At 36.3% G+C, this 12352-nt stretch overlaps 1 protein-coding gene across 1 annotated transcript in view; it reads right to left on the bottom strand.

The window, feature by feature from the left end:
* Positions 1-5447: 5447 nt before the first annotated feature.
* Positions 5448-12352, bottom strand: part of LOC131980207 (sodium channel protein type 4 subunit alpha B-like) — a 107471-nt gene continuing 100566 nt past the window's right edge. The window contains exons 26-27 of the mRNA XM_059344420.1: positions 11286-11556; positions 5448-9493 (exon numbers count right to left, since the gene is read on the bottom strand). Coding sequence (XP_059200403.1) covers positions 8268-9493; positions 11286-11556 — 1497 coding nt within the window. The 3' untranslated portion in view covers positions 5448-8267. The remainder of the gene's footprint in view (positions 9494-11285; positions 11557-12352) is intronic.

Here is a 12352-nt window from a genome sequence, read left to right as displayed (position 1 = left end):
TTTATGTCTGTTATTGGTCAATTTGTGCCTTCTTTGGTCATTTTGTATATTTTTTGGTCATTTTGTGTCTTTTTTTCTTTTCTGGAGTGATGTTGAAACACAACAGTCAGCTCTTCTGGTCACATTGACCCCAACAGTATCTACAGGATCATCTCAATACGTTAGAGTGAAACCTGCAGCAGAGAACCAGCCGGTCAGGACGTCCTGCAGCTTCCTGACTGTCCTGCTGGAGGCAGTGGAGGTCCAGTAAACCCTCATCAGAGACAGTGGAACCATGATAAAAGTAATTAGATAGTGCCTCATCAGACCATCTGGGCCCGTCAGACACCATGACACCACATAAATCCTGCAGTGACAGAAGGGACCACTTGTACTTAAAAAGGCTGTTTCCTCTACTCTTCTTTTTTTATTTCTCAGCCCTTTTAGTGAGGCCAACCTCCACTTTTACTTTGTCACCAGCGACAGAAAGGTCGCTGCTAACATATAAAGGAAAAGTGTACACTGCAAAAAAATTGACCTGACAATTATTTGGTTCTTATCAAGATTAAAAAAAACTTTAGATTTAGAAGTGTTACATAATTTATCTTGTTTTAAGAGTTAATTTCTTATTTTAAGTGTTCAACATGCTTATTTCTAGATTTAATCATCTTAATTTAAGAAATCTCTTGGTTTTATTCTGGTTTCAACTGGTTTTATTCTGGTTTTATTCTGGTTTTATGTAGTTTTATTCTGGTTTTATGTGGTTTTATTCTGGTTTCAATTGGTTTTATTCTGGTTTTATGTGGTTTTATTCTGGTTTCAACTGTTTTTTTTTCTGGTTTTATGTGGTTTTATTCTGGTTTCAACTGGTTTTATTCTGGTTTTATGTGGTTTTATTCTGGTTTCAACTGGTTTTATTCTGGTTTTATGTGGTTTTATTCTGGTTCAACTGGTTTTATTCTGGTTTTATGTGGTTTTATTCTGGTTTCAACTGGATTTATTCTGGTTTTATGTGGTTTTATTCTGGTTTCAACTGGTTTTATTCTGGTTTTATGTGGTTTTATTCTGGTTTCAATTGGTTTTATTCTGGTTTTATGTGGTTTTATTCTGGTTTTAAGTGTTCAACATGCTTATTTCTAGATTTAATAATCTTAATTTAAGAAATCTTGTCAAGGTAAATTATCTGTCCATGCAGCAAGATCATTTCCCTCAGATTTACTGTTTTTATCTGGTTTTTAGACCTTTTTTGCAGTGTACAAATCAAAACATGACCTCTGTGATGGCTTTGCTTACCATAATCTTTACAAACTTCCCCTGCTTCTTCAAATTATAACAAAAGAGTTCAAAATTCAGAGTTTTAAGTTCACTCCAGCGAGTATTTCCATTTTATATAACTTTATACTCTTACTCTGTTACATTTTGAGGCAAATATTGTACTTTTTACTCCACTACATTTAGCTGACAGCTTTAGTTACTTTAAAGGTCGAGATTTAACATAAAGAATGATCAATTTAAAGTGATTAGAGGTTTTTTTTTTTTTTTTAATTAAGCCCCATAACAGCGTATTAAGTAGTTAAAATGAGCCCTGTCTTTACAAAATTAAAATGCTGCTTACATAAAAGCATCAATGCAAATAATCTAATATTAAATTTGTAATACACATATAAAACAATCTGAGTTGATCCATTCTGCATAATATGTACTTTTACTTTTGATACTTTAAGTACATTTTGATGCTGATACTTTTGTACTTTTACTTCAGTGAGTTTTGGCATAAATAGGCTTCCATAAAAAACACATGCAGGAATGGCAGAAAAAAGTTGGAGATGCATTAAAAATATAAAACTCCTTTTTCTCCTTTAAACCACAAATTGGTTTAGTGCTTACTGTTAATAAAATACTAATAAAATCAACAGTTATTACCCAAAGTAGTAGGAGTGACTTTGAGTACAGGATCATCTCAATAAATCAGAATATGATAAAAGTCCATTTCCAGTAGTTCAAGTCAAGTATTGAGTCATATAGATGACAGACTTTTAGAGGACAATATTTACATATTAAACATACTTTTTAAAATCGGTCTTTTGTAATATTCTTTTTTTTTGAGACACTGAATTTTAGGTCTTCATTAAATGTAAGCCATAATCATTATAATTAGAATAAATTAAATAAATGAAGACATGAAATGTTTCATTCTGTGTGTAATGGATCTATATATAATGTGTTATTTATACACTACCGGTCAAAAGTTTTAGAACAGCCCAATTTTTCCAGTTTTTTATTGAAATTCAAGCAGTTCAAGTCAAATGAACAGCTTGAAAGGGTCCAAAGGTAAGTGGTGAACTGCCAGAGGTAAATAAAAAAAGGTAAGCTTAACCAAAACTGGAAAATAATGTACATTTCAGAATTATACAAGTAGGCCTTTTTCAGGGAACAAGAAATGGGTTAACAACTTAACTCTATGGAGTCTTGGGCTATTTTGTCCATTTTTGAATTCTTTTCATGTCTTTGTAAGTCATTTTGTGTCTTTTTTTGGTCATTTTGTGTCTTTTTTAGTCATTTTGTGTCTTTTTTTAGTCATTTTGTGTCTTTTTTTAGTCCTTTAGTCCAACATAAAATGTGATTTTGAATCTTTTTTTTACTTTCAAAACACTATCATGCTCAATCAAGAATATTAAATGTTGCAAATGTGCATTCATTTCAGAGTACACTGAGACATTAAACTGCATAATTTTTCAATTCAATTCTGGAAAAGTTGGTGTGTTCTAAAACTTTTGACCAGTAGTGTACTTTTTGAATTAAATTACTGACATAAATAAACTTTTCTATGATATTCTAATTTATTGAGATGCACCTGTAGTACATACACACATTTCAGAGGTTTAAGTTCCCTCCAGTGATTTACAGATTTACAGACAGAGATCATCACTGTGAAATAAAATGAATTACATTCCCTCTGACCTCTCTGACTCGTAACCTTCCTTTAACTAAATGTTATTTGAATAAAAGGCACGTACAGAACATGCAATTCATCAAATGTCTTTTGTATTATAGAGTTTAGCACGTCTACATTATATATATATCTAAACCATTGGTAATGCATTACATTGACATTGCTGTGTTTTTACTGTGTGCTGGTGCATTTTGTAATTAGACATAGTGCCTTTTTAATCTTTTTATAAATGTTTGCTCTCTCTGATGAAGCTTTAATCTCCGCCACATGTCCAAACGCTTAAAAATCAGATCAATTACCAAGTCACATTCAGTCAAGTCACATTTTTCTGGCACTTCATGCACAAACACAAATTAAATTCAAAGTAAGCATCTGTCTATTATGAGGATGGATGGCAGGAGTGTAGTGTGTGTGTGTGTGTGTGGGGGGGGGGTTATGCATGTATGTCCACATGAGTACTGTATGTTCGTGTGTGTGAAAGAGAGAGAGAGAGAGAGAGAGAGAGAGAGAGTGCGTGCATGTGTGTGTCTGTGAGTGTGTAATTAAAACAAGTGATTTTTTTTTACACACAGATTATCCCTCTATCCCAGCTGGTCAGAGTTGGATTTGACCACCCCGACAACCACAGAGAGGAAATCTCTTTGGGGCTAAATCCAAATTGGCACCCTTGATGATTTTTTTTTTTTTTTTTTTTTTTTTTTGCCAAACTGAAAATGTGGGAGTGTTTAACTGTTAACTTGAATTCGACACATAAATCGAAACACTACAACAAGAAAAAAATCTCTTAAATGACTCACTGATGTATTGAAGAAAGAGGTCCTAGTGATGGAAAATACACACACACACACACACACACACACACACACACACACACACACACACACACACACACACAAAGAAAAAACATATTTTTCATTTTTTATGGATGATCACTGTTTATTATTGGATTTTTCTATGACTGCAGTGGATTTTTTTGCTGTTTTGCATTATTATTATTATTATTATTATTATTATTATTATTATTATATATTTGTTATTATTATTATTATATTATTATATTATAATTATTACTTTATTATTATTATTATATAATAATTATTACTTTATTATTATTATTATATTATATATTTGTTATTGCTAATTTTATTATTATATTATAATTATTACTTTATTATTATTATTATATTATTATTATATAATAATTATTACTTTATTATTATTATTATTATACATTATTATGTATAACATTTCAGATAACAAGCACACTGTATGCACACTGTAAAATCTGTTTAATCTACGGTTAAATACAGACGGCTGTAGTTGCCAGAATTTCACCATAAAAATACAGTGAGGGGTTTTCTACTGTAAATCTTAATGTAAATACCAGCAAAAACTGTAATTTAGACTGAATAATCCTGTTATTTTTCGGGTAATTGTGTCTTTGTGACATTATGGTATTTCTCCATTAATTTTACATAAATGTTTTTAAAAAATATATTTTTACAGTTTAAGTTTTGTACTATTCCTTGATTTACGATAATGAAGTGCCCACCAAGATGATAAACATTTTTTTAATTTTACGTCCTATTTCTGATGCTATTTGACAGTGTTTTACTGTAATTTCTACAAACATTTTTTTTACAGTGCACGGTGAACCAATGCAACAGAATTTCGTTCATGTGCATATTTTTTTTAATGTATAACTGAATGATAATAAAGTCAAAGTGTAGGTACTATGTGCTGTTTCTTTGTGTGAGTGTCTCTACTCTCTAACAAGTTCACATCAGCTGAGTTTTTCTTTTTTTTTAACTCCATTTCTGCAGCCATTATACACAAATTCAAGCTTTAAAGGGCAATACACTCAGAGGGACAGGGAGCCGTAGAGATGCAGAGGTTTGTGCACATCTGTCCTGGTTTTTTTTTTTTTTTTATACGCATGGACTCAGAGAGACTTAACAGCGGCTGCCTTGTAATGAGGTCAAATCAGCTAACTGGTTCCTCATGTGAAAATGGAGCAACACTGTACAGTTTTGACATTTGCTTTTGTTGTTTGTGTACAGAAAATATATTCATATTTAAACAATTAATGATTATAAAGAGATAAGGCGTGCAGAGTCAGTAACTTCTCTTAAATCACTTCTTAAAACCCACTTTTATAGACTTGCTTTTATGTAATGCTTTCTATTCTACCACTCCTTTTTACTTCTTCACTTCTTACTTTTTTACTCCTTTTATTTTCTGTGTATCTGAGAATGTCTTGTGATTTTTCCTGCTCCCTTTTATTGTTTTTCTTTTAATGTAAGAATTGTTTTTTAGCCTTATGGCATCATTCTTGTTGTAATTAACCTCTCTTTGTCAAAGCACTTTATAAGCTGCTGTTTTCAAAAGGTGCTATAGAAATACAGTTATTATTATTATTATTATTATTATTATAAAGTGTGGCTATTTCCTTTTTCAGAATAACCCAAACATGTGTCATCCAACTAACTGCACTGAGAGTTGGAGAACCCACAAATATGGAAAAGAGTTTTATTACCATTTAATAAAACAATCCATGAAACGATCAACCTAAATGCAATACAGACAATCAGGTTCTCAAGGAAAGTCTTTTATATATAAAAATGAACACAGTATATTTATTTAGATAATTTGATCGTATCTTGTTATGGCCGGCATGAGAGTCACTGAAATGGTCTTTCAATATAAATACATTACAAAAAAATAGGTAAAAATTAGCTTTACATACATTACAACAGCCTCAAAGTACTTTACACAGTTAATTACAAAATGAGCTTTCAGTGCATTCACGCTCTTCCAATCCACATCCATCAGATCAAATTAAATGGCCCAAAGAGATTCAGAGAAGTGTGCGGATAACAATCAAAATCAGGCACATAATTCAGGGATTATTAGTACACACAGCTCTTCATTGTAATCAGTACAACTGGTTATGAGCTATGTTTGACAAATAATTTGAAGTTTTTCAAATAGGAACCAATTGTGGTATATTTCTTCACATTATTCGTAGTCCATACTGAATACAAGACATTTAGCTGTTTGCTGTATTAGTGTCATGACCTGAATGCACTTGATGCTATTTCAACCAGTATCTCCACCATTACATACAGCATAAAGCACCTTCATTCAATCATAGTGCATATCAAAGGAATCATTTCATCCATCAAACAACTCATAAATAAATGAAAAAAATCCCCCAAATTAGAAGTTGTTATCAATTTACAATTCTGGCTTACAATTGACATTCGCAAAACTCCTCCCCCGAACGCTCCTCGTCCAATCATAGCCTTAGCAACCGTTACTAAGAGAAGAAGATCCGTCAAGCTTTGAGGTCTGAGCAACAAGGTGAAACGGTCCGACACCAGGTACCCTCAGAGTTTAGCAAGAGGAGTCGTATTTTCCCCCTTTCCCAAAACTCAAAAAACAAGAGGAGCATTGCTGTCTGTGGAAGCTTGTTGGGCATAGCAACAGTAACTAAGGGGGCTGAGCTTTTGCGAACGGTCAATTGGTTATACTTTTTCCCTTCAAAATGTTATAATGTTAAAATGTAAATTGGAAAATGTTTTGAGCAAACGTTAGCTTTGGTTAAAATCACAACAGTAACACCTGAATGAGCAGCTACAGTCACGAATGCAAATTCACTCCACGTGTCAGCGTCAGTTAGTAATATAGCCGGCTAGCTACAACGTAGTAGCTCACTGTGAAATGTAAGAACTACAAGATGTTCAATATTCTCAATCTGCTTTTAGTAAGTCGGCCTGTTGGTTTGTGAGCAGCATGGCGGCAGAATGTTGGTGAACCGAAGTGTTTCAAAACCTCTGAGCACTTGTGGAGTGGACTTTATATCAGATATATTCAAATAGCTGAACATGTGTACAAAAATACAGAAATGTGAAAAAGCGGCATTTTTTCACTCAAAAATATTTCATACAAAGTTTTTTTGTGCGAAAAACAGCATTTACAGTAGCTTGAATATATTCCTACAAAGTCTTAAATGCAGCTTTCTGTACTCAAGAAATGTTGCTAATGTTTAACTAAAGGTATTTTTCCATAGCTACTTTAGCTTGTTAGCTACATTAGTACTTTAGTTTGTTAGGATAGGACTATTAATTATAGCTGCTTTAATCAGTTCAAACAAACTCCCTAATGCTGTTTTCTGTAAGAAATGTTGCTAATCTTTCGCAAAGTCATTTTTCCTTAGTTATTACAGTGTTTTAAAGCTCATTTAGCTTGTTTAGGACTTTAGTTTGTTAGCTACTTTAGCTTGTTTAGGACTTTAGTTCGTTAGCTACTTTAGCTTGTTAGCTACATTAGTTCTTTAGTTTGTTACAGTTCTTTTAGCTAATTTAGCTTGTTTAGGACTTTAGTTTGTTAGCTACTTTAGCTGGTTAGCTACATTAGTTCTTTAGTTTGTTAGCTAAGGACTATTAATTACAGCTGCTTTAATCAGTTCAAACAAACTCCCTTATGTTGTTTCCTGTAAGGAATGTTGCTAATGTTTTACAAATTCATTTTTCCTTAGTTATTACAGTTCTTTTAGCTAATTTAGCTTGTTTACGACTTTAGTTTGTTAGCTACTTTAGCTTGTTTGCGAAGTTAGTTCGTAAGTTACTTCAACTTTATAAATACAAGTTACTGACTAGCCTGAAGATGATACAAACTTCACTGTACAAGTGCTCAGGTGTTTTAGCAACAAAAGCATAAAGTAATGTCAACTGTAGTACAATCATTTCTGTGAATGCCTGCTAGCTGTTGAGCTAACAACATGTCTAGGAGTGGCAAAATGATGAACTTGGACAAATACTGCAGGTCCAAGAAGACAACTTACGCCATTTGGCCAATGAAACATTTTGCAAACACAGTCGTATAATGTCTGCATCCTTAGGGACGTTTCAGACCTGAACTTTATTTGCTTTGTTCCAGTTTAAAAACTAATTTGATTCAATTGTTGCATTTGTACTTCAGGAAAATGTTATTCTTGGTTAATATAAAGTCGATATACATATAAATAGATTTCATAATTTTTTGTTCTTTTTCTATGTTATAAATGATCTGCCAGATGTTAATTTGTGAAATGGCATGAGGACAAGTTTGTCTTGCTCACATAGAGGTCGTGGCTGTGTAATAAAATTAAATAGTTCTATTTAAACAGAGGCTGAGTTACTTAAAATATTGCATATTTCCTTGGCATCTACAAATATATATAAAAAAGGTTTATCTCATCTTTCATCTTTGACCATGAGTTATTTTGAGCTATATTCTCTGCTGTAAACAAAACAGACAAAAACCACACAAACACTCTCCACACAATCGAGTCTCAAAGGAAAGTTTCCTCATAGTTTTCACCAGGCTCTCCGAGTTCAGAGTCTCTGGATATCGATCTGAGGACCTCGTCGCTGACTGCCCGGGTCACGCTGTCGTAAGATGGCGGCGAGGACAGTAGAACGTCCTCTGTTCTCGGTACAATCTCCTCCCCAACGAGTCCGTAGTGGTGCATCATGGAGGCGATCAGCCCCTCCGTCTCCGGAGCATTCTCCACATCTACTACAGTCTCGTAGTTGATTTGTCTGTAGAGGTAGGACGCCTGCTTCATCTGCCGGCGCACCAGATGCCTCCTGTAACTCCTCTGGATGATGATCGCGGACACCTCTTCCAGTTTGCGGCGCAGCGTGGAGGTGATGGGCTCGTGGGAAATCTTGGAGGGGTTCGTCATCATGAACTTCTCTTCCATCTGCTGCTTGAGGGCGTCCATCTCTCCGGACTCTCCCAGGACTCGCTTCGTGAAGGCAAACAGGATGTCCAGGCAGTGGATCCGATCCCCGCTGACCATGGGAAGGTCCATTGCGATCAGTTTGATCTTGTTGGGCTTGGCTATGCGCAGCGGCTCCGACAAAGTGTCAGCAAAGATCGACAGCATGGAAAACTCAATGAACTGTGTGGCCTCAGAATCAAACTTCTCCCAAACTTCATAAAACATTTCAAAGTCGTCCTCGCTCAGTGGCTCCGTACTCTCCTCTGTGGCCACGCTGAAGTTCTCCAGGATGATAGCTATATACATATTTACCACAATGAGGAAAGAGATGATTATGTAACTGACAAAGAAAGCGATACCCACTGAGGGGCTGCCGCAGTTTCCCCGGGTGTTAGTGCCGGTGTTGACAAAGTTCAGGTCACACTCCTCTGGGGAGCTGGCCATTATGGGACTCAGGAGGTTGTCCCAGCCTGCCGATGTGCTGATCTGAAAAAGGCAGATCATGCTATTCCCAAAGGTCTCAAAGTTAAACATGTCGTCGATCCCATCCTGTTTTTTCACGTAGGCAAAGTTTGCCATACCAAAGATAGCGTAGATGAACATGACGAGGAACAGCAGGAGGCCGATGTTGAACAGTGCCGGCATGGACATCATTAAGGCAAACAGTAAAGTCCTTATTCCTTTGGCTGCACGTATAAGTCGAAGGACACGTCCTATCCTTGCCAGTCTGATGACTCGGAACAGGGTCGGGGATACAAAGTACTTCTCAATGATGTCTGCGAGAACAATCCCTGAAATCAAAGAAAAATAAAGAAAAGGTTTATCTTACTGCAAAGGGATGTGCTAAAAGATACTTAAAACTGCACTTCATCAAAATGTTTACATTAGCAATGGATCATATAACTTTGTGTGAATGGGGTTGCTTTTACTGACAAACAGAGTCACCCAACTCTGCAGTTCAAAAAATTGTCACCCAACTCGGCAGTTAATCTCAGTTCTACAGGCCGCAACTTTACTGCTCTGTTTCCTCTCAACAACCTCAACAAACCCACCGTACACTACCTGTCAGACCATGTTAGCTTCTAGCTGATAAACATAGTGGAGCATTATACCTCCTCAGGAGTCGGTGGGTACCAAAACTGAGCAAAAAGGACCAAGAATACTGGATTTATATTCACCATAGGGCAAAAACACAACAAATAAATGCTCATGTTGCTCCTGTAGATTGTTTTTTGTATTATTCTTTGGGAGCCACAAAAGCCATCCAAGAGTTTGGATCTAACTAAGAACTCAGAAGACACTACGACTCTACGTCCACCAAAACCAGCAACCTGACTGTTGCTGGCTCCATAGCACAAAATTGCTGCTAACGAAGCTAGCTTCCACAAGTCAAGGTAAACCAAAAACAAGCTCATGGCTAATAAAATGCACACTGCCATGGATACGCATTGCTCCTCTTATTTCAATGACAGGTCGCCATGGTAACAGCTTGTCAGTCTTAATGTAGCCACGCCGTAAAACATTAGAAAAATTAGAAAAAGAAGTAATAAATAAAGTGAGATGCAGCTAGATTTTGGCAAAGATTTCAATGCAATCAGACTTGTTTTCTGCAACCAAAAGAGTCGCCCCCTGCAGGCCCTTAGAAAGAATACACGTTTATGGCATATCCTCATTAGCTTCACTTTTTCAGAACGGGAGGTAACATACACTACTTTTCCTCTATGGATCTGAACCAAAAACAAGCTCATGGCTATTACATTGCACACTGCCATGGATCTAATTTAAATGACAGGTCGCCATGGTAACAACTTTTCAGTCATAATGCAACCACACCCTAAAACATACCATCATATCATCTATTTTACTCTAAAAGGGGCCATAATTTACTAAATGAACACCACGCTGTGTTGAAGAAGAAACTAATGATTGAGACCATTAACACATTAGCAAAGAGGTAATAAATCAAGTCAGATGCAGCTAGATTTTCTCATAGACTTCTATACAATCATACTTATTTTTTTGCAACCAATAGAGTCGCCCCCTGCTGGCTATTAAAAAGAATACAGGTTCATTGGCTTCACTTTTCCAGAACGGAAGGTAACATACACTTCTTTTTGTCTACGGTAGCTCCAAGTCCACTGGATGCATAAATAAGAAATTGAAGTCGATAATAAATATGTTGTATTACAGCTTGCTTCACTGCCTCCAAAAAAGTCTGTTAATGCAGCTTTAAGTCTTGCGTATTGTAATTTTTTGAACAGCAGCCAGGAATGTTTCTTTTTATCACAGTCAATAATACAGTAATTGACAAGAAATCAAAACTAAAGAATTGACTACAAAGACTTTGTAAAGGCTACACAACCCTTTGTTTCTGTTTTCATAGTTTTAAATGATTAGTTTTCTGCACCTGGATGTGGATACATCTGCCAGAAATCTTTCAGTGAAGGATGTACAATAGTCCAAGGGAAAATACCAAAAAATAAAAAGGAAAATTTCACAATGTTAAAAAAGGAAAGGAAATAGTCAATGGTGTGTCTTTTTTGTTGTGTGTGTGTGTGTGTGTGTGTGTGTGTTTGGACTTACCCACGATAGAGAGAATTATCACCACAAAATCAAAGATGTTCCATGCAACTGTGAAGAAATAACAACGGAGGGCAAAGATCTTGATGAGGCATTCGGTGGTGAAGATGACGATGAAGACCAGGTTGATCTTGTTCAGGATGGACTCGCTGCGCTCGGACTGCTCGTCGGTTTCCACCATCATGGTCACCATGTTGACGATGATGAGCATCATGATCATGATGTCGAAGGCTTGCTTGGACACAAGATCGAAGAAAAAGGCTTGGAGAATATTCTGGGATTGGGAAATACAAATGGAAAGTATTAGTATAATATTGTCAGGAATGATTGCAGGATTTGGGTGATTGTCATCAACATGGTGCAGCTCATTAGCCTGGCTAACACCAGACTATTCTCAAATGATGTCTAGTCTGGCAACGAGCAATGTATTTTTCTGTAGAGGACGTGTGGTTTACGATCCTCCAGAGCCGTTTATTGGACGCTTAGAATATCTATCAAAGCGTCTGTAGGTAGCTCTTAGCCAATCAGATCAGTTATACCAGATGACGTAGTAGAGCAACAGAAATCTATGTTTGTTGTGTGTGTGTCTGTGAGAGAGTGTTGTTTGCTGCTTTGCTTCTCCAGTTCTCGCTTTCTGCAAGATTATTTATTTTCACGCTTTATTCCCCCTCATGTCATTCAGCCACACACATCCACTAATTTTATGGGCAATAAACAAGCTGCTGCGGGCCTCTCGGCGGCTCCGCTGTCCGCGGTAGCGGGGCTATTAGCCGCTAGCGGCGCTAATAGCCGCTAGCGACGCTAATAGCCGCTAGCGACGCTAATAGCCCCGCTACCATAACGCCGGTGATCTCAGCGGAGCCGCCGAGAGACCTTTCGCCTTTCAACTTTCGCTCTAAACTATTTAAAACACCATCTACAGCTAAAGAGAGTTTCGCGTCTGCTGCAGACATGTTGGATCCGGAAAACTACAAGCTTCCGTCTGCCGAGTAGTACGCGTCATCGTCTTGCCGTCCCTCCCCGCTCTGTGATTGGTTCCCTAAAACAGGGCTAAGAATCCTTCCTGGTTT

The sequence above is a fragment of the Centropristis striata genome, chromosome 11 (genome assembly GCF_030273125.1).
Source record: "Centropristis striata isolate RG_2023a ecotype Rhode Island chromosome 11, C.striata_1.0, whole genome shotgun sequence".
NCBI lineage: Eukaryota > Metazoa > Chordata > Actinopteri > Perciformes > Serranidae > Centropristis > Centropristis striata.
Note: the sequence above shows the minus strand (reverse complement) of the source record. Positions and strands in the feature narration are given on the sequence as shown.